The sequence below is a fragment of the Thunnus albacares genome, chromosome 11 (assembly GCF_914725855.1).
Source record: "Thunnus albacares chromosome 11, fThuAlb1.1, whole genome shotgun sequence".
Lineage (NCBI taxonomy): Eukaryota > Metazoa > Chordata > Actinopteri > Scombriformes > Scombridae > Thunnus > Thunnus albacares.
In genome coordinates, this window is record NC_058116.1 from 11098142 (window position 1) to 11121699 (window position 23558).

Consider the following 23558-nt stretch of genomic DNA (forward strand, 5'->3'; position numbering starts at 1 on the left):
GAAACACAGCATAGATGTCCTTAAACCAGGCTGACTGTTAGTTTTTTCGTTTATTTAACTAACTCAGTATCCTCACTTTGTTTTGGTCTCTTGTAAGATGTAAACACATATGTCGTTTCTCAATAATAAATAAATATGATAAGTGAGACATTTAAATGAATGAGTGAACAAAAGGAACATTATCTCCTTCTGTCTTTTTTGGCATGTGACTGTTTATTTTTCCCTCTAGCTATGGACAAACATGGCAAGCTCTGATGGTGATGGGAGAGAAATCAAGGATGGGGTTGGCTCATATTAGCCCCACAGCATAGTAGAGATATTAGTCAATTATCTACACTGACATGCATGTGAAGCTCTGAAAAAGAGATGGGGGCTCTTGAACACCTCTTTGTGGCCTGATAAACCTCTTCTACTCGTGGGTGAGGGTGCGAGGGGAGCGCCTCTGAAATCTTTTCATCTCAGCAGTTGATTACAGGTATGTTTCTCTCCCACAAAGGCGAGTGCAAACACAAAGAACCTTTACAAAGTCAGACAAAGAAGACAGAAAGTAAGTGTGCTGACACGTCACATCCACACACACAAAGACGAACTTACTGCAATACGAAGCAGGGTCCCTTTGACGGCTGCCCATCGGTCTTGCCGGCGATCGATGACCAGGATGAAACCCACGCCTGTTGACGACAAACTGGAACACACAGAGAGGCAACTTAGACATAACAATTTCAAAACAGGTCCAATAGACCCTAGATTGTTCAAGGGGTGAGTACAGCTTCATATAACACCACAGTGAATCATGAGAGGAGATCATATCACCTCACGCTGATAAAAAAAAAGGATAAAATCACACACTGCAGAATAGTTTGGAGGGCCACAGAGAAAGCAATCTATTCTACAATGTATAGTAATGACAGACTTAATGAGAAAAAGGCAAAAAAACCCATTAAAACTGCATGTGGTTTTCCTACGTGAGACAGTGAAGAAGCCAAGTGCTTGTTCACAGCTTGTTGTTTTGTTATGCTGCTCGTTATCCTCTTAGACAGCTGGTGCAGTTCATAAAAGGAGATACTGTGTAGCACCTCCAGATTTCTTGGCCATCAGCCTCCAGCCCCCTCTTCCCTCCCTGAACCCCCACTTCCCCTGCTGTCCTCTCTGGTCCCAGGAGAGAGGAAGGCTATATGGTTTACACACCACTGACAATCAATGACAACCGCAGCATGTGCAGCTCATCAGCAGTATCCTCTATGCACACCTGAAGACATGCACCTGAGCAGCAGAGCACTGTCAGTACCTTTAAAACAGAAATATCCCAGTAATCCTCAAGTTTTTGCTTTCATGTCCACCATTCTGCAGCTACTAACTGCACAAACAGGAAGGCAGCAGATGAAAAGAGTGATCCGGCATGCAAAAATAAAAACACAGGGGTAAGGGATGTGTCTCAGAGGTGGATCCCGGCGTGTTGTGTTGTTTGAAGGGGAGGGGGCCAAGTGCTTCAGACTATCACAGCGTTCAGCTCCACTCCCCCTGCATTCTGCATCTAACAGCCATCCAATGAGGTGCTGGGAGCTGCTGGGACACAAGCCTATCACAGGGTGGCTGCAAAGTGATGAGCAGCTCTAGCAGCCAGCCAGCAGGTCTTTACAGATGTGCGGGAGGGGACAAGCTCTAAGAGGATGCAACTGTAAGTATGAGAGTTTCAGTTATTAGGAAAATACGGAATGTTTATCCATGTTTGCCCCACTACTTTACACTCTCACTGTAACATTTACATTCATGGAGGTGCTTATCATCCTTTTTGGTCTCTGCACTTTCCTTCCCCTTTCATCTTTTCCTTTTCCACCACCTCCACTTCTTGGCTCGGCGCTCAATCTATACACACTCTCACAGTTACTCGGGCTTTCAAAGCAGAAACTGCTTTACATCTCAGCCGCAGAGGAGAAGGAGGAGGAAGAGGGGGAGGGGGAGGGGGAGAGTGGGACAAGAGCCTTTCTGCCTTTGCTGCTAAGATGAGAGGGTGGTTTATGGTGAACATACAGCACCTGAGGTTGAAAAAAGAAGAGGGAGAATGATGAAATGGCCTTCTGCTGCTGCTGCTGAACCACAATGGCCCAAACTGTGTGTCAGCTGCTATTGCTGGTGTTCCATAATACAAGTCACGATACAATAATACATCATGTTTTTATCTATTCCGTCTGTTTTTATCATAGCTGTGTTGGGACTATGGATGTAAATCAGCTAATCCCAGCACAAATATACTGATGTTTTAAAAATGTGTGTTATTGTCTCCTATAAATGAACAAATAAATAATATATGTGAATTCAGCTTTTGGTCCAATTCTGTATTAACAACAACAAAAATACAGGATAAACAAAAATTCAGAATTTTGGTGATTTTGATTTTATAAAAATGTAAATATGCACATAGTCAATATAAATATAAATCGTTTTGTGTTGTGGGCACATATGAACCGTTTAATTTAAATATTCATAGAAATCATCTGGTTAAGTTGTGGTTGCACATGCATGAGTGTCTTAATAATAATTGGATTTCTCAGGTCAGAGTGTGTAGAAGCAATGCAAGCTGTGTGTTGGGCTGTGAAAAAGCTCTGCCTAATGGCTATGCAGTGATGAGGGAGATTTGCTGCATGAATGCATATGCAGACATAGCAACACACACGCTGCTACACCCTCCCCTTCTTCTGTGAACAGAGCAGAGAAAATGACTGAATATGAGAGCACTGGTATATTAAATTAAAAACAGATTAAATATCCATAAGAGCAGAATGCATTTAAATTCTGGGATAATATCTTAGTGTTGACTGTATCTCTTTAACATAAACCAATCACGAACACTGGTGTGTATGCATATGTAAAGCCAAGGAGAGATAGGAAGAGGAGGGAGAGAGATGGGAACATGGTTTGCTCAAGGACACAGTTATTCATTTAGTTACTGAGTTTGTTTGTAGATGCAAAGTCTAAAATAAATGAATTAGGATCCAGAAAATCATATGACAAGACTGAAATTAGATTATTACTCGGCACATCCTCAGAGGAACTCTGTCAGAGATAACTGACGGTCAGTCTCGGCCTTAATAAACACAAGAATTTACAGTTTATATTTACAACAAGCTTGCACGTGGATGGTATAAGAGAATTAACATAAGAAACTATGTCTACACTTAATATTGATCCAACGGTATTCCTTTCAAATAGCAGCAGCTGTTGAAGGTTGTGATACACAGATGTAGGATGTGTGTCCCTGGCTGTGGAATAAGTGTGCCCTGTTGGGTGTCGGTCCCTTAGGTAGCTCCAGCCATCTGTCTTTGTATTCTCAACAGCTTGAGGCTCAACGCTTTCTCACCCCAGTGGCTGACCCTCCTTCAGTTGACTAATAACCTTTACAGCCTTACCATGAAGGAGAGGAAGTTAGACGTGCAGAATGGATGCAAATTGTTAGCTTGTGACCAGCAGTTCTCTGCTTGGATTTGGAAAGAACATCCTCATTACCCAGAAGTTCAACATTAATACAGTGAACTAATCTTCATTGAAATAAATATATATGTCTTGGTTATGCTGAAATAGGCTGAACATATGATTATTCAGTTTGAACTGACTAAAGCTCCAATATATTGGTTCAAGAGCAAGTGACATGAGACAAGCTATACTGACATATTATTTTAAGACCTACAAAGACATACATACACACACACACACACACACAGTCATGTTTCCATCACTTCAGAGGACCTTACATTGATTTACGTTAACTTCCTGGAGGCTTAGCCTAACCTTAACCATAGCCACCACATGCCTAACCCTAACCTTAAATTAACCCTAAACTTACCTTAACTTTAAACCAGTCTTCACCCTAAAATTAATGATTTACGTTAAAGGGACTTGCTTTTTGTCCCTATATGGGAGGCAAGTCCCCACAACATGAGGAATACCTAGTCCACACACACTTGTGCACACACACATACACTCTTCAGAGCAGACCATGGCTCTGCTCATCTGTCCAAATGCATTATTCAGATTCAAACAGCCAGGATCGCGGCAGTTTCTATTTTTATGCACTTTGCCATTGCAGGCAGGAGGAAGGAAGTGCAGGACAGACAGGGGGGAACTAAATCAAGAAATTGTACGTCTAAAGGGTGAGGAAAAGAAAGAAAGAAAAAAATGAAAAACGAACAGAAAAAATGGGCTGGAGATGGTTTTCTGGGGGGATATTTGGAATAATGAATGGTCTTACACAGTTTCACCTCCCCCTTGTCTCATCTAGTGTATCCATGCATGTGTACATGGACAATCTGCAGAAGACTGATAAAGATTATTAATTGTTCATGTTATTAATACAGGAATCACAACCCTATTCTCTGTTTACAGATATCGATGTTGTGTACAAATCCTGTACAGAGTACAGCTCAAGTAAAGCTGTAGGTATCTGCTGCCACCTACTGGCAGACTTCATACACAATGCCTGCATGTTTTTGAACTATGGGAGGAAACTAAAATACATGTAAACAAGCACATAAAAAATCCTCAGCCATCCGGGTGGAGTTCAGCCAGAACCTGAGCTACTGTGCTCCCACTTCACTAATCAAAGTTAATTCATAAACCAACTAAAGTTGATCAGCAATGTTGTGCTGCATTGTCAACTTAAACTGGGTAATAGGAGAGGATTTCAAACAAAGGAAGAGGAAGAAAACATTCTCACATTTTTAAGTGTTTGCATATGTTACAATCAGCTGGTGAGGGACTTTACCTGGGCACGCTTGTCAGGTAGGTGAGCACGTTGTGAAACTCCCTGTCTGTGATCTCTCCAAATGCAGGGAATTCTGGGAACACAATGATGGGGCTGCCATTATCTCCTCGACCCCCTGAGAAATCACAAAAAGAAGAACACTGACATTTAGCATATAGGTATAGGGCTGCAATGAATGATTACTTTTTTATTATTGATTCATCTGATGATTATTTTCTTGATTAATTGATTAGTTGTTTGGTCTACACATTGCCAGACAATAGTAAAAAATGTCAATCACCATTTCACAAAACTTAAGATGCAACCTGAAATGTTTCTTTTTAGTCCAAACCAACATTCACAGCCCAAAGCTCAGTTTGCTATCATAGAGGACTAAAGAAACCAGAAAATATTCACATTTAAGAAGCTGGAACCAGAACATTTCAGCATTTTTCTTAAAGACAATCACACAAAACGATTATGAAAATAGTTGAATAATTAATTTTTTGTCAAACAACTAATCGATTAATCGACTAATTGTTGCAGCTCTATATGAGAATATAAGAACACTTGATGTATATCTATATTTGGAACGTTACATATCAGTAAAGTACTCAAAAATACATAATACATGAGGTAAACATAAAACCACTGACTGTTTCAAAGTGCACTTAAACACATCATGGCGTTCTTTGACGTTTTCAGTCCATGTGTTGAGGGCTCTGTCAATCAAACTGGTGAGGAAAATGTATTTTGATAAATATATAAATAATAAATAAAGGAAGAGGGCATTGAGTTTAAAGAAACTGTGACCACATGGTGGCACTGATGTTAAAGCTGTTTGGATGATGAGTGGAGTCGGTACAGAAAACACTGCAATATTCATCATAACAAATGATTTGGCCTCACCCACTTCCATCCAAAAACAAGAAAACATATGCCGGTGGTTTGTCATAAATGTATTTTTTCCAATACACGGATAAACGGCATATTTCAGAATAACATGCTTTTTTTAATAATGTATTGTAATGTGTGTAATGTGTCAATATGAGAAAAAAAGGAAGAATAAGGCAGATTATCTCACAAATATCAAGACAGCTGATTCAAAAATAAGTCTTGAAACCTAATAATTGAACTGGAAAACTGATCTAATTGATAAACTGATCTTATCCCCACATGCCTCTATCTTACCAAATATTTTTTTATAAGAAAATTAATTTTATGCTCAATAAGGATTACGCAACTATTCAAGATGGACATTTTCAAAATCTATTAATAAATGAGGTGAGACAGAGAGGTGAAAAACATCTCATGCTGCTGTTTGTACACAATGATCGATGTTGACAGCAACAGTCTCACCTCTTTTACACATGCACACACACACACACACACACACACGCTATCTCACTCCCTGTGTTGTGTGGCAGCTGCTCTGTCAGCGCATGTGACTGGAATATCAATCTGTCTGCCTTTTCTCCTCTCATTGCTATAGCAACAGCAAGTGCATGGTCATGGTTTCAACGTCTGCTTAGATCTTTCTCTGCAAAATGGTTTCCGACTCCGCTGCAGCCACAAGGTCACCTCTGCCACGCACTGAGGGGCCAGCTTTTACAGTACTGTAGGAATGGATGTAGATAGATTGAGTACTTTATTAATCCCAAGAGGAAATTGCAGTGTTATAGAAGCTATTTCACATCAATCACAAAAATATAATAGGTGTTTGTATCTCCTCACAAATATCTAGCAATCTCTACAACAGAAGAAGTGTGAAAAGACACTTGTGGAGATGTAAACATGGGATTTGCCATCACTTTGACATGCAGAGCTGTAAGCGTAATACAGATTAGGTGAGAAAATCAACAACTTGGGAGGATCCTTGTGTAACGGGAGCGAAACCTGACAGACAGTGAAGAGGAAGAGGAGGGAGGTGATATTTGAATAGCAAATCATAGGTGATAAGACAAAACTGTTCCCATGAACTATGCAAATATCACGTGGAGTAGTTAAACTATAAATGATTGACAAGGCTGGTGGAAGCACATGTTTATGTTGGGCTATTGAAGGAATAAAATGAAAAGCAGCAGATGAATTGAGGTGAGATGGCAACCCACAACAAGAGAAAATAGAAACACACACACGTCCCCATGCATCCAAACTGACAGATACAAAAAGGACATAGAGGTGTCACCTGAAAGAAAGGCGAACTGCTTCTTGAGGTCAGGGGTGATGTCAGCAGCGTGGAGGGGACTGCTGTCCAGCTGCATGATATCATCTGGAGAACAGAGAGAGAAAAAGCAAATGTTAGTGACACATCAAAGCTGACGATGTACAAAATAGCATCGAGTCTGATGTCAGCTTGTCAGCTGTGTTTAATTATTATAAGTTGGTTTATTTGCTATGTTTATTACATTCATTTCATGGTTCCCACACATAACCCACACATTTATATAGACAATATAAAGTGCTACATGGCTATTCATACTGTAAAGACAGAATTAAGACTATTTTCAAAGAAAACATTTCCAGTAAACTGAGGCTAAATGGGATCACTGGACCCTATAATGAAATGGTAACAGTCTTCTCTTTGCTCATCTTTGCCACAGATGTGTTTTGTTGAAGAAAACATATGAATCAATTAGTCAAGTCACGATGAATGTATTTATAGAGCACATTAAAAAAAACAGGTGTTGACCAGATAGATGAGTAATTGTAACAGACAAAATTAAAACAATTTTATTGTGATATTCAAAATAAAGGGGGCTCGAAGGCAGCTGTATAAAGTCTGGGTCTTTAGCCGGGATTTAAAAATGATGATAGATGGGAAAACTGTTCCACAGTCTGGGAGCAGTGATGGAAAAAGCTCTGTCACCTTTGGATTTTGACTGGGAACATGGAACAGAGAGGAGTAGCTGATCAGAGGCTAGCCAGTGATTATTTGGCCAGATGGCAGACCTTTGTATGTTATTACATGTAGGAAATTGTTACAGTATAATCTGGAGACAGGAAAATACATTATTTTTTATTGTGCTCTAAGTTGTAAGACAAAGCACAGATAGAGATATTTATGAATATGGGAAAGATGTAGGTTAGACTGAGAAACACCAGCATCAGCCAGCAACTAGGCCTCATGAATATATATTAAACATAAACATTGTCTCTATCATACACAGCACATGCACTCATTCACACTGAAAAACTTCAGCAGTGTCTGTTAACTGAAAACTGGCCAAAGTTCAACTTGAAACTGAGAACAAAACAGATCAATAGAGAAAAATTGGCAAAGTACAGTTGTTTACTGTAAGATGATATCGCTACTACTCTGCTGTGTGTCTCTCACCATCTGTCTTCACTTAGATACACACATCCTATTATTTTACACTTTACAAGGTGAGTAATTTTATATTTAGACGTCATATCGAGAGGCCCGAAGGAAATAAAACTACACAGGTACATTGCGGTCAAGCACTGCTGTGAGAAGCTACTGTAAGGTAAACTCATTGTTAGTATCAATACTTCAGGCATTTGATTTGATTTGCATACACACACGTTAGCGACTGTTTACCAAGCCGGAACCTGATTAACACTCCCTGAGTTACTGGCCACATCTACCAAGCGGACATTTAAAGATACTTACATGTATTATGTCTATTTTTAGCCAATGTGCTCTGCAGTCATCTATGTCATTCAAGCTCAAGGACGACATCTCAAGATAATTAAACGTCATGGAAAAACATGCAGTTCTGGCCTCTTCAGCTCTCCATTGATTTTCCATTTCTATATACATGCACTTTGTGCTAACCCAAGATGCCCAAGGCTGAAGAGCTGTGGTGACACACAATAGTTCTTCATGCAAAATATAACTTCTGTTTGCTTCAAAACCTCATGTTTACACTATGATACTTTAGTTAAATAGGCTGAAAATACAGCACGATGGTGGAAAAAATGATGAAGAGAGGCTTCTATATGGACCAGAGATGTTTGGGATTATAGAAAGGGAAGTTACAGCCACTGTTACGTAAACGTGGTTGTAAACATAGATACGTACACTTCAAGAACAATGTTGACTTTTCATTTTAGCGTGACTGTTTGCTCTGTTCTCCCGAGGCGAACTACACCGAATCACCACATCCTTGCTACAACAGGAAATTATTCCATACAGTTCACGTCTTTCTAGATCAAAAAGAGTCCTTTATTTTATCATTTGTCATTCCCAATAACCATTATTATTTAATACATTAACAACAGTTCAATTCCATACACGAGAAAGGCAAAGCCAGAAAAATGTAAGAAGAAAAGCTGTTAGTGCTCACATTATACTTTTATGTGGATGCAGTGGACTAGAGACCTAAAGGGAACGAATAGAGCCTTGGAGAACTCTAGAAAACTCAGTGAACTATTATACAAAAAAAAACATGCATAAGATATCAAGAACTTTGCTGCCAAGACATAGATAAATACACAAACTGTCCAAAGAATTCTCCCTGTATGGCATTACACCTGTCCTGTGACACCTGTTCACCTAGTCTGGGTTCATTCTCACTGAAGCTCCTTGTAAAAACTGATAAAACCACAAGTTTAAGTTCACATACCATCAGTCCCTTCAGGAGTATCACAAAATATCCCTTATCATTATATACTGTATGTACTTCCCTCTTTCTCCCGTATATTTATACCGATTATCTCTGTATCTTTACAGGCACAGCCCTTTTCCCGTAAACCCTCCTCTCACTCCAGTTTAAACAAACCAAAAACTCTTGCTCTGACTCTTTGTTTGAGACCTATCAGGTGACATGGCCTCAGGGTATCACTAGACTGACATCGCCTTCTTTCGCTCGCTCTCTCTCTCTCTCACACACACACACACACACACACACACACACACACACACACACACACACCAACTGTTTGGCGACAGGATTCATTCAAGTGTGTCTTCATGGTCTGGCATTTTCAGTCTCTTGCCTTCTTTAAAGCCTTTTCCCTCTGAGACCAGCTGGTGCCATGACTGCTGTGTCAAAACAATATCAATCAAAGGTTTTAGCTAATCAAGGGACTTAAAAGGACCATACTGGTGATTCTGTATGCATAGAAGCCCATTGGCAACTGTACACTTTATCATATTACTGCTGTCCATTTAAAACAGCAAACCATATGTTTTAGATTTCCTACTCAAGTACTATGATAATACAGTTGTGGGGATTTTTCTGACAACTCCCTCGATGTTCTGTTATCTGACATTTGAGAGTTGTCTTCCAGGAAACATTTGTTGCCAATGTTATCAGAGGAAACCCAGAAGAGAAACAAAAGGCAAATATGGACAATGTAAAAAGGCAAAAAGGTTGGTGTGAATTTGGTGGTTTGTTGCAATAAATGGCTGTTGTTTCACTGTCCTTATGTAGCTGAATCACAGGAGTCTGGACAAGTACAAGGGCAGATGTTGGTTACAAAGAAGATGAGACGCAGTGAGCTGTTGTTATACTTCATACTAATAAAATGACACTGATGGTGGTTTGGCTGTGATGTAATTCAGCAGCAAACATCAAGGTCTTTGATTTACTTGAATATACCAATGTAAAGAATTGTGTCCCTTCTTTCAACTGATTACCATACAACAGCAATTGTGGACTCATAGTGTGTTTTCTAATGTTGTCACTTGTAGTAGTTTAAAGTAAACATACTTATACGTTACAGTTATTAGGATAAAACATACAATTCCACTAGTCTTTTAATAGAGTAGTTTGACATTTCGGAAGAATACACTTATTTGCTTTCTTGCAGAGAGTTAGATGAGAAGATGGATACCACTCTTACTGTTTGTCCATATGCTGAACAGGTTAATGAGGTCACTATGAGAAGAACAGACAATATCACAAAATCTTAAGTTTATGACGTCAAAACTGCACCATAACAGCCTTTAGTTACTGAAGCAGGTGGTTTTAAATCTTGCATGACAGCAGGAGACCTCGGAGGTTGAGGCATAGATTACACTAATCTACCATATCCGGGAGTCCAAAGATAAATAGACACACACACACATATACAGTGTTTTGTAAATTGTACATATTATACACAGGCAGATAATTAAGTTGGCAGCTGCAACCTGGAATCTACACCTTCTTAACCCAGTGTGACTGGTGCTACACAATCACACTCATCAGTTACAGCAATGTTTCCTTTTCTTATCCATTGGAAATGCTTCCTTTGTTGATGTAGAAAAGATTGCAATAGTTCATCTGTTACAGATTAAAAGCCTACCTGTAACTGGAAAAACATTGTTTTGTTAAAAAATACCTTTATAAAATATACGTGGTACTAGAGCCAAATCAGTTTTGCACTGTTCCTTCTATTCCCACCAAACCTAAAGGGAGATAGAGTATGTTGCACCAGTCTTTGTTTCTATTGATTAGATTCCGTTTTAAGTGACATCTGTAGTTAACAGATATTGATTATGAACCACTGGCTGACTGATATCTACAGGTGATATTTGAGACACAGCTTCCTTTTCCTCTTTTCTTTCAGATTAACCTGGAGCAAGGGTGTGCAAACCAAAATGGCTACCTAACAAAGGTCAGGGATGGCGACATGCGACTAGATAAATGATCATATCTGTGATGTTTGTAACATAGTAAAGCAGTGTTGCCAAGTTGATAATGGCCACTTATTGCCTGAGGTGATCTGACACAAAGCTACAACTGTGACGCCATCTGCAGGGTGCAATCACATGCTCTCATGGACTCAAGTTCACACTAAACTCCAGCAGTTTCCACCAAACAGCCACACCTTGCCCCCAGCAACTCCCACACATATCAAATCAAAAGCAACCCCCCACCCAGCAATAGCTGCACTTTGTCTCCAGAAAGAGGCTATTCTTTTACTGAAAAATCCCCCTCTTCAAAGATGTCAGACTTCAGTTTCAGTCAGTTTTAGGGGCAGCTTTTTTGACCTTTTACTACATCATATCCGCTAAATGTCCTTGACATATTCCTGTCTCTCCTCCTGTCCTACTAATACTTTCATTATTTCCTTCCAGTGGTGGAAGAAGTATTCCTTTACTTAAGTAAAAGAGCCGATACATTGATGCAGAAATACTCTAGTACAAGTAAAGGTCCTGCATTCAAAATTACATTATTGGATGTGTCAAAACTGATGCATCACTCTGTAGGCAGTAGGTATAGTCCAGTCATTCCCAACCTAGGAGTTAGCATCCTCCAAAGGGTCACTAGAGAAATCTGAGGGGTACACAAACCTCAGTTTTTGGATGATTTTTAAAATTAAACTACATGAGATGTAAAATCTGTAACAATCTGTAGTCACCCTTAACTACCCTACTATAGTAAGATAAATGCAGTGGAGTAAAAAGTAAAATATTTCCCTCTAAAATGCAGCAGAGTAGAAGTGTAAAGTAGCATAAAATGGAAATATTCAAGTAAAAAAACATTTACGTCCAAATAGTACTCAAGTAAATGTACTTTCCACCCCCGCTCACACAGTATTATACAATTGTTAAAAGCCCCTCTGGTCATTAGAATAGAGAGGATGAGCTAGTATCAGATACTACTGTATTTCACACAAAAGGACAGACAGTGAAACCCCTCCAGTGTCCTTTCAGATCTTTTTTTGTATCGTCACTCATCAGACGATGTCACAAGAATCTTATCAGAGACAGGGAAGTATATGTAAGAAACTAAGTTTATTATCAATGTCTTATTGTCTCTGAGGTGGCCCAAATTAAACTCATACAGTATATTTACACACAGGCTACATCCTCCCGACAGGAAAACAAGGCTTTCGAAGGTCACTATGAGCGAGTAAGATGATGGATCAAATTATGTTTGGTGTTTATTTTACTCGTATTTGTCAGCACTGTGTTACATGGTAGATAGATGTATAATATCAAAGTATTTGCTGCTTTAACCTTGTAATTATAATGATAAATGCCAAATTGAAATTTCCTGCAATGCAAATACTGTAATTTCATTAAAGAACCATTTCCTGCTGTTTAGTGGCAAAGTAACACTGCTATTAAAAAATACACTGACAATATTTTCCCAACATTCCCTACACACAGACAAACATACACACCAGCTGCTGGTTGAGGCGCTAATGTTCTTTAAAGGGCTTAACGATGGGGATTAGTGTCCACTCACGCTCACGTTTGTGGGTGACGAGTCAAACGTTAGTGGGTCAAAGTCACACAACTGGACCGCCTGCCACTACTGACATATATTAAACTGGACTGTAGCATAAGCTTGGAAACGTGCTTCATCAGGCCAGAAAGAGCCAACTTCAAAATAAAACTATAAGTAATGAGAACAAACTTGTTATCAGCTTGTTCATTAACAATTTGAAATAACTCCTTCAGCCAAACAGCTAATTTCTTTGCCGTCCTTCTCTGCTTTCCAATATGAAACCAAACTTTGAAAAAAATCTTGAACTCTGAATATTGAACAGGTCAGAGTTGGGAGAAAAAAGAGCGGGGAACAGAAAAAACGCCCACAAGAAGAGATGTGGGGGAGGGCAACAAGTGGGAATAAAGGGCTTACAGTCATGGTCAGAGATAAAGCAGGGTTAAGATTAGGGTTAAAAACTACAATGTCCAAGGTGACGATGATGGTTAACAGTAATGCTGCTCAACCAGGTCTTTAATCAAACATAAATACACTGGGTGTGAGTAAGACTGCAACTAATGATTATTTTCATTATCAAATAATCTGTTGATTATTTTCTCAATGAATCGATTAGTGCTAGAAAATGTAATCCAGTTTACTATCATAAGAAACCAGGAAATATTCACATTTAAGAAACTGGAACCAGAGAATTTAAAAGCTCAAAATGATTAATTGTTTATGAGAATAGTTGACAATTCATTTTCTGTGGATCAACTATTGACTAATCGTTGCAGCTATAGGTGTGAGCCTATTTTTGTGATCATTCACACAATAAAACTAGAGAAAAGTAGGAAAACATGAATCATCTTGTAAAGATAAAGAGAAAAAAGACACATCTTCTCAAGATTCAAGAGAGCTTTATTGGCATTGTCTCAAATGGGGTTTTCGCCCAATCCCATAGTGGAGAGCAAAGGTAGAGAGCAGATGAACTCAAACAGAAGAGGACAGGTGGAAGATGAGGTGTTAAGATAACAGACGCTTTGCCTACAAAAATAGATAAATATTTAGTCTGTGTATGAGAAAGAGAGAGAAAGAGGAAGAATCATGTGATGCATATGAATAAGGGGAGAAAATTTCAAACATATGGCACCTACCACACAACCAGTAGCAGCTGCGAGAAAATTTGGAGTATCTTTCCATCTCCTCCAGACAGATCCGTGTATGACCCCAACTCTCCTCTACCGTCTGCAAACACACATCCTTTGTCTCTTCTTCTTTACCCTCCTCTTCATCCATATCTACTCCTCTCTCAGCCTCGGTGTCTACATTCTTCATCGACCCTGAGCCATCCTCTATCTCACCTTCCTCTTGAGTTTGCCTCCCTCCATCTCCTCCTGGGCTTACTCTTCCCTCTCTTTGCTCCTCAGTGGTAGACAGAGAATCTGTAATCACAAACCAGTCCAACTGCTCTTCCTCATCTGAACCTACGCTCACCTGTCCGGCTAGACTCAGCTCTGACTCCACTTCCATGCAAAACCCAGAGTCTAACTCAAGCTCTGCATCCTCCTCCATCAAAAAGCCTGAACCTGCTGCCTCCTCTCCTCCCATCCTGCTGTCCCAGTCTACCTCTCGTACCCTCCTCTTCTGCAGTGCTCGTTCCATGCAGATTTGCAAAGGTATCACCGTAACAACTTCCCTCTCATTCTGACTCCACCTTTTCCTGGGCTCCACATTCAGCCTCTTGCTCTCTGTCTGGCTGCAGGTGCTCTACGGCCTGCAGCACGTCACTCAGTAACTGCAGGGACTTCCTTTTGCAACCTCAGGTTACCTTCCCTGTAGACAAAAGCTACAGTGTGGCTCTCAACCACACCCCACCTGCTTACCTTTATCCCTCCCCTAAAAAGAACAATTACCTGACCCCTCCCAGTGCAGCAGCAATGCCTCCAACCTGCTGATGTATGACCTCTAAAAAGGGATTCAGTTATGACTTTGTATTCAAAACCAGGAAAAAGTAAGCTAATGCATGTTATGTGACAGTATGCCACAGTTGTTAGGTAAGAACTGCGGCTGCCAGCCCTTTGCCCGGTGCTCATTTACCTAGACTAACAGAGCCCAGGCTCCTTGTCTGCCTTATCTCAGGAGATGTGGTACGAAGTACAAAAGTACAAAGCCTCCATTCTGACCAACCCATTCAAACACTGCCCAAATCCCCATTTAACCATTCACAGACTGTATCCATTCAAAGCCCCTATTCTTGTTTACACCACTCAAAAGACCCCATTCTTACAAACTCACTGAAAGACTTAATTCTAATGAGACTCCTCAAAGAAAGATACTGTTCCTTAGCAGAATGTAGCAATTTAGATGCCATGTCAATGAGCTGTTTAAGAGATATATTTCAGTCAAAACGAGCTAATAGATACCATTCTGTCCCCTAATTCAGCTGTTATTAACTAATAGGTCAGTGGTGCTAAAAGGTTTGAGCAGGAGATGTTAATTGTGTTACATGTGTGTGTGCATTGGTGTGAAAGCCTATCTCTGCATGAGTATGTGTGTGTGTGTGTGTTGAGGGTGTTAGGTGTGGGTGGAGCATTGTGTTTAACACATGTGTTTATTCTATGACCAAGGACATGAACGAGGTTATCAGTTCCATAAACCTTGAGAGATAACAACCAGAGCCATTAAGTTGGAGAACTGTGCAGCGTAAAGTGAGTGGGCCAAACAACGGGACAGAACACCTATTAACTCACAGCCTCAGTCTAATTTAGAGACACTGATTGGTTGTGTTTTCAAATAAAGCTGACCTGTGTGCACTGTGTCTAAAAGAAAGCAACTAGTGTATCGAATAAAGACTTTCCTTAAAAATGTGTCCATCAGAGCCTGAGTCTGCACAAGATGGCAGAAAAAACATGTATAATACATAAATTCCAAAAAAGGTCAATTCTATTTATATAGCCCCAAACCATGAGCTTTACAAATTGTACAACACGCTGTGTGACACCCTCTATGTTCAAGAAAAACTCCACAAAAACACACTTTAACAGTCTAAATGTACCAATATGATGAAATAATCACATTTGTTTCTGATTCAGTTTTACTTGATTTTGAACAACAGCACCTCTATTAAACATGTAAAGATCAGGCAACATGGTGCACAACATGACACACTGAAAAACCCACTTAAAAATGATTTACTATTACAGTTTCATATTTTTTGCAGAGTGAGTACCCTACAAATACAAGCAGACAAAAATTCTGACATCACATTCTTTAGATCTTTGTTACAGATCTTAACGTTACTTTGTGCTAGATGGCCTCAGTCTGGAAAACCAAACATCTGTAAGATCAACAACAGGACTCTTCTCTTGTATGAATTCACATCATGGCTAATGATTTTAACAGAGCTGGGCGGTGGGGGGACTTTCCCTTGAAACCACACGATGTCCGTGCATGCCAACATGCACACACATGAATACTTGCAGACATAAAAGCAATCCGCAAGTGCCAGGCATTTATCCAGGTATAGAACAACTATAAATATCTGAGCACGACCTTGCTGAGAGACAAGAGTGCCTCACAATAACTAGAGTCACATCAGAAACAAGGCTACTGATATTTGAAGAGTAAGTAAGGTTATCTTGTACATTCTGTCGACAAGCTGTAGGAAAATAGCTTACACATGCACAAAAGCACATACAGACAGAAAGTCGGTGTTTCCTCGACATATAAAAATACACAAGACCCACACAGAAACACACCATCCACACATCCAGAGTGTCCCCTGACTCACGTGGCTTAAGCGGGACCATCGGCATCCCACTATCCCATTGAGAAGCCCTCCTCCTGGATTTCCTCACCATGCTTTTCTCCCTGTGTGCTGGTAGGACCTCGCAAAGTCCTTTTCTATGTGGTAGCAAAAACCAAGGTCTCAAAGTGGCAGCAATGCAGCTGACAGGACACCAACTTGAAAACTCAGCAGCTTTAATCAGCAGTTCCTACTCCTTTCAACCAGCTCGTCCGCTGGTAATCTTGCTGTGTGCTGCAATTTCTGCATTTGCTGAAGAATTTATCACTGCTACGGAAAAGTATCGGTGCAGCTGCCCAGATCTAGCTGTATGTTGGAAAGAGAAGCAGCTATTTAAGCAGCACGGGCACGCACTCACACACACGGACACACACACACACACACACACAAAGACGCAGAAACAGTCCAGTGGGGAGCAAGGGAAGCCCACAGGAAACACAGTGTGTGAGGCTCTGGGCGTGATGCCCTACAAGACTCTGGCCAGCGCTTCAATCAGGAATTTATCACACACACATATATGTATGCACACACGCATTAACACTGGAAAGTTGCACATAAGCATGATGACATACATTTACATTAACATAAATCTGCACAGACACGCACACACTGTCTCTCTTACCATCCCAGCCTCTCCAGGAGTTCTTACGGCTGGCAGGGCTGAAAGGGAAAGGAGAGCCCAGTCCAGAGATGTCCAAGTTCTGGATCAGATGACTGAGCCGGTTCATGATCCGGTACGACGCCTCACCGCCGTCACGCAGAAACTCATGCAGAGACATGAGAGCCGGCTGCTGGTCTCACACACTCAAACAAACTCTGTCATCTAGAGAGACCCCTCGCTGGACCTGCAAAGCTCTGCTGCACACTCTAATAGACTCCAAAGCGCAGCCCCCAAATGCAGGCATGGAAAGGATCCTTCTTTGTTGTAATGTGCCAGGTCACTCGGGATCAAGCCAACATGCTCTCACATTCATCCTGAGAGGAGACACACAACACAAGCCCAGTGTCCTCTGCAGAGCCACATAGGGGGGACTCGAGGCAACAGCACAGTGCAAAGCCGGCAGAACTAAAAAAAAGAGCTGAGTCACTGTCTGCACAACCTCTGAAACAAACACTGCTCACACTGTAGGTGAGAATAGGCCCAGCTCTGCTCTGCACAAACACACTCACACTCTGATGCACTCGCATACCTTGTCGCCAGTGCAACTATTGACAGCTCAGAGTAGCATAGATTTCCAAGTGAGGAGACGGGAGGAGGGTGGAGGGGAGCGGGAGCAGAGGGCAGCCGGCGAAGCACAAATCCCCTTCTGCTGCTCGGGCTAATTATATTCCTCCACTCCTTAACTAATCTGCCTTTTCTTTCCCCCTTTCCATCTCCCCCAGATCTTGCCATGCATTCATTTCTGGTGTGCCAGGAAATAATGCAAAAAGCATGAGAAACAAACCAAAAAACTGCAACCCTAAAACTCTGTGATTTATGTATACAGCTCAGGTTGTGTTGTGGCTCAATATGAGGCCTGGAACTGAGGTGGAGGAGCAAACATAAGAGAGTCCTCATTGATAAGAGAGAGGAGGAGGTTGCTTTCTGGCAGGCTGTTTGTGTTTGTGTGGTTAAAGCTGGCGAGCAAAAGGCAGTTTATAGGCTTAGAATGGAGGTGATAGAGGAGCTGCACTGTCACACATACTGATGAGGTGACTGCAGGGGAGGAGAAAAACAACATCAGCCTCCTGTTCAGTGACATCTACTGTTAACCCTGCATCTCTCTCTCTCTGTGGTCCCCCCCCCTTCAGTTCCCCTGATAATCAGGTCTGATCCCTCTATTATGGCATCAACCACCCCCTGTGTGCTTCCTCATCTATAACCCTTCATCACCGTTTGCTCCCGCACTGACCTCACACGCAGACATAAAGACATATGCATGCCTACTTCTACCCACAAGTTAAAGTGATCATAATTAATTCATTAATATTGCCACTACTGAGAAATATGATGAGTAGAGAGGAGGCTTACATGTTCATATTTATGACTGAAGCTGTTGAAATTCACAAAGATGACCAAAAAAGATAAAACATTTTGACCTGATGATGAAAAGTCAGCCAAAGTTATCACAACTCATCCTGTGAGGAACATGAATGTCTGTGAGAAATTTCAAGGAAATCTATTTTTAAGCGAGACATTTCACTCAAAACCACAGATATGAACCTCATGGTGGCATTTAAGAGGAAAAGTTAGGGGACTACCAAAGTCATTAGCATACAGTACATCTGGGAACCATGAATGTCTGCACAAAATTACCGTGGATAAGATGCTCTGAAGCATTCAAAATATTGTTTTTATTTCCTCTAGAGTGTGAATAATACTGTGTTTGATAGTGCATATAGTGCCAGTTAAATGCAGTGAAATAAATTAGGCATGCTACAGTGTACTAGCTCTCTCTTTGTCTCTGGTTATATGCACCTTTCTGACCACAGCTGACTAGTTGGAGACTAACAGTGACTTGCTGGATCCATCTGGCGATACACCTGCTCTGCCTTTAGGGATGAACAGCACAGCTCACTTATTCAGGCTAAATGATCCCCTGACCTCAAGCTAAAAAGGAACCTGAGACTCACTGTATGTGCACAAAAAAGTGTATATGTGATGTATCTGATGCTGTGCTTTCCATCCTAGCAATACAACAAAGGACCACCGTTTTATTGATATCAGATTGATTGAAAAGCAGCCCTGAGCTTCTGAGACAGCTGGGCTGTCTGAAGTTAAGCTCTGACACTTTCATAAATCTCAGTTACTCCCTGGTTGGCTCAGCAGCAACCTAATCACACCTAATCACACCTTGAAGACACGCTAACCGCACTGAGCTCACCAAACCTCCAACCACAACATGCATATCACACGCTAAATAAAACAACTCCCTGAGCATCGCTGGCTACAGATGAACAAATTCCTGCTGGAAATGCTGAGAGCTGTGACTCGCTGATCTGGACATGTCCCTTTAAATCAACTGGAAGTAGGTCAAATGCCCAGTTAGAGACAAGGAGAGGCTGTCTGTGATTAGCGCTCCAAGTAACAATTATTTGTTGCTGGTTGTTATTTTGATGAATGGATTAATCATCTAGTCTGTAAAATATAATAATGTCACATTCCCAACTCAGGTTTCTAGACCCTACAGTTTTTTTCTGGTTATTTATTTACAAGTATATAAAAATGGAGAAATGCAAATGTCTCTGCATGTCATTTGATTATTTTTGTATCCACTGAACAAAGCTTGTCTCAGTGCTCTCTATGATAAAGCTAAGCAGCTCTGCCCACTCACTGAGTGACTACACTGTGGATGGATGGATCAATGACTATAATCCACCAATAAAAATGAAAAAAAGAAGTCAACCACAGTGTGGAATGCAAATAGATGTTCCTGGTTCATATCATTTTGAGGATATTGCAGGTGCAATTATGTTTACAGCACAGCACAGACAGTCAAACAAGGTGTGTTTATACCTTATTTCTTTCAGTAAGAGGAAAAAAAGCGACAGGGGTTCTCAGTTTTCTGCATTTTACAACACAGAACCTGCTTTTCAGCTTTAACAATGCTAAATCCTTCTCATCCTCAGTTGACTGTGTTGCCGTGAATCTCTCCTTTCCTCACTCTCCCGTCCTCGCTCCTGTCTTCTATGATCAGCGTTAGACTCTCTTCTGAGCCGATTACTGCTCTCGTCCTCCTGCCAAAGCACATCCCTGTTACTTTTCTTTATAGAGAGCTACCAATGACTGCATGTCTGCAAATGTTTAGTATATTGACACGCACTTAATGTCTGTGCATTTCAAATGAAGAAGATAACAACCTTTTTTCATCCATATTCATTTCATTTCATTTTTTGAATGCTTGTAGTGGAGTGATTCAATTCACTTTCAGAGCTGCAGTTTTTTTTATTCCTCTAGCTTGGGCATAGCCATATCCCCCTCCTTACTCAAGTCCACCCACTCACTGCTGCCAGACTTTTACCATCTCTGGTGTTGAGATAGAGAGGATTCAACTAACTGGAGCCCACTGTGCTATATTAATGGTTGCAGCAAGAGCCTCACCACCATAGAAGACTCAAAAAGGTAAAATGGCTAGTGTAGTGTACTGTACAGTCACAGTATATACTTGCCAGATGAGACAATATCAACACAACATAAAATTAAAGGTATATTGTCCAAGTGTGTGTGTGTGCATTCATGTTTGTGAGTCTGGCTGTGTGCCAGCACTGAGTGGATTAAGAGAGATCTCTATAAATGGATCAAAAGAGAAGAGAAGCAAACATCAGAAATCATATTAGTGGCATTAGTTTAAGGAGAAAAGACTGTCCTTCAGGCAGTGGTGGTAGTAGTGAGGGCCGTATATCACATCCATAGTCTGGTAAAGGGTGTACACAACAGCTAAAATAGGCTTTGATATAGCTTTTCTGTGACTATGTAATGAATTTGTGCTGCAACAAAGAAGGAAAAGCCTAAAATGTTTTCTCTGCAGCAGTGCAGACTGTTCAGAGGCCATGAGCACACACAGATCTGCACAAAACACAATGGCGTAGACCTGACAGCACAATCACAGAAGTGATGTGGCAAGTCCATGTTAGGTAATCTGTCCAGGGGTTATGGAAGTGTGTGGATCAATATACAGGTCACTGTCTCTCACATTTCTGCCCTCAACACATTTTCTGACCAAACATATAACAAATACTGTAAACAAATAGGGTGGAGTACTTGTGAAAATAGGCCAGTAAGGTACTGTATCACAACACAAAGCAACCTACGTGCATCTGAAACCTGTGTGTTTGCATTACACATATCGATTTTATGCAGTTTAATATATACATTTGGTAAAATTATTAAGGAGGAAGCGTGTGATAAATGGACTATATCTGACTGCGTTGCAAATAATTTCACCTCTTGTGTCACTACACCATGTACTACTGCTTCTACTAAAGGATCAAATAATATGGGTCAGTATCACATTTCCTAATACAAGCATGATAAACTATATGAGCAGCTGACTGGCTGAACACCTGCACAGCTCGAGGCAGCAACAGCATGAACAGCAGCATCATTAAAGCTGGTGTGGTTTCCTGCAGAAACAATGCTTTGGAACTCATTCCCATTATGATGTAATTATATATTTTTCTTCATAAAAAAACTTTGTTTCACCCTTTTTTGGGGGGGCGAAGTTTAACCAAGCAATCAGTATTTCAACTATGTACAGTACCAGAGAAAGTGTGTCCAAACTTGTGACTGGTATTGTATATGTTTCAGAAAAACATGCATAATGCTGTGTGATTGAGTATGCAATGAACAGACTACAGTTCATGTTGTAGTGTGTTGTTGTCACCCACCTATGCTTTGGGTGACTGTCCTTAGTCTCTCCAGCAGCTCTCCCAGGGCCATCTCTTCTGTCTTCATCCACAGGATCATCTTCCAGAGGGACAGCGGAAGACCAGCTGCCCAGCCAAAAGACACTTTTGTAGGAAGAAGAGACAGCTTGCCTGCTTTTTCCTGAACCGTGCCTCGGAGAGTGGATTATGGTGAAGAGGACGGAAGAGGGGGACTGTGGCAGTGGCAAGCCCAGCGGAGCAGAAGGGAAGAGGGGGATGCAGCAGGGTAAACCAGCCCAGGATGTGACTGCCCGGATACTGTCTTGTGCGACACACGGAGGCTGAAGGAAACAGATCTGAGAGAAGTGGGGGTGTGAGTCTCAGCAGCGCTGGGATGCTTGTGAGAAATGGATGCTTTCGAGGATGGAGAGGATGCTGCGGAGACGGATGAGGGGATGATGCTGAAGCTGCTGCGACTCTGCCAGCCCCCAGCTGCAGTGACGAGTCCTTCTGCAGAGGGATGCAGAGCAAAAGATGCCAGCGATGGAGATGGGGAGGAGGTGGAGCGGGAGGCAGCCTCATTCACACATGCAAGCTTCAGCCTCAGCACATATGATGGTGCAAACCTGTGCAGACCTGGCAGAAAGAGAGGGGGAGGGGAACTGAAGGTCAGCTTTGCAGATTCACACAGAAACTTGATCCAATAGTGACATCAAGTGTGGAGAAAAGGCATAACAACTGTCTCAGTTGCAGGGACATCTACAGTATATTGCAGCGGCATCATATGACAGCACTAAATTATTATTAAAATTATTTGGTTGCTTTACAAACAGGTCAATTTTTGTTACATTTCCACTAAATTGCAATACTTGGATCTCTTTAGGGAAAGTAGTAGAAGGCAGACTCATAGGATACTTGTTCAACGACTGAAAACAAGGTGATTTATTTATTCTGTGCAACCAAAAATACACGGGTATCTCCAAAAAGTAAAAGGAAAAACAACAAACAACTAGATGAAACTTGGATTAATGGAGGGAAACTCATCAAACTTAAAGTTTGCACACAGCTACACAGACAATATTCCTCCCTCCACTGACAAACAACAACTATTTTAAATAGTTTAATAGTTTTTTTAATAGTTTAATTTCTACCATCTACGGCTTAATCAGTTTAGTCAGAAGCAGAATCATATCTCTCTCAGGGGTGTCTATCTCAACATGTAGATCACAGTGTTACTTGTAGCAGTAAACATTATCTGTACATATAAATATTTTAAATATTCCTCATCATATATCAAGAAACAGTCATTACGAATCAAGCAAATATTAATCAACATAACATTTAAGCCAATGTAATCTGCCCGTACTTGGTTTAAACCAGGTGTTTTGTTACTGCAACCTTGAACGTGCTACGTTAGAACAAAGAAGGCTAAAGTTTAACTCAAGAAGACTCAAGATTAAATCAATAAACAATAACTGAATTTATACAATACTTGTCTGTCTTGATTTAGCCATAAAATGATGTAACTGTAACAAAACATAACGCTAAAAAAACAACAAAC

At 40.8% G+C, this 23558-nt stretch overlaps 1 protein-coding gene across 5 annotated transcripts in view; it reads right to left on the reverse strand.

The window, feature by feature from the left end:
- The window catches only part of mcf2lb (mcf.2 cell line derived transforming sequence-like b), a 40925-nt gene that overhangs the window by 16776 nt on the left and 591 nt on the right, over positions 1-23558 (reverse strand). For 3 of the 5 annotated variants that reach the window (XM_044365827.1, XM_044365826.1, XM_044365822.1), the window contains exons 1-5: positions 22019-22103; positions 17274-20368; positions 6927-7010; positions 4760-4874; positions 595-685 (exon numbers count right to left, since the gene is read on the reverse strand). In XM_044365827.1, the coding sequence (XP_044221762.1) occupies positions 595-685; positions 4760-4874; positions 6927-7010; positions 17274-17430 (447 nt within the window). In that variant the 5' untranslated portion in view covers positions 17431-20368; positions 22019-22103. Of the gene's footprint in view, positions 1-594; positions 686-4759; positions 4875-6926; positions 7011-17273; positions 20369-22018; positions 22634-23558 lie in introns of those variants that run through there. The other 2 variants (XM_044365825.1, XM_044365824.1) reach the window with 1 other exon arrangement.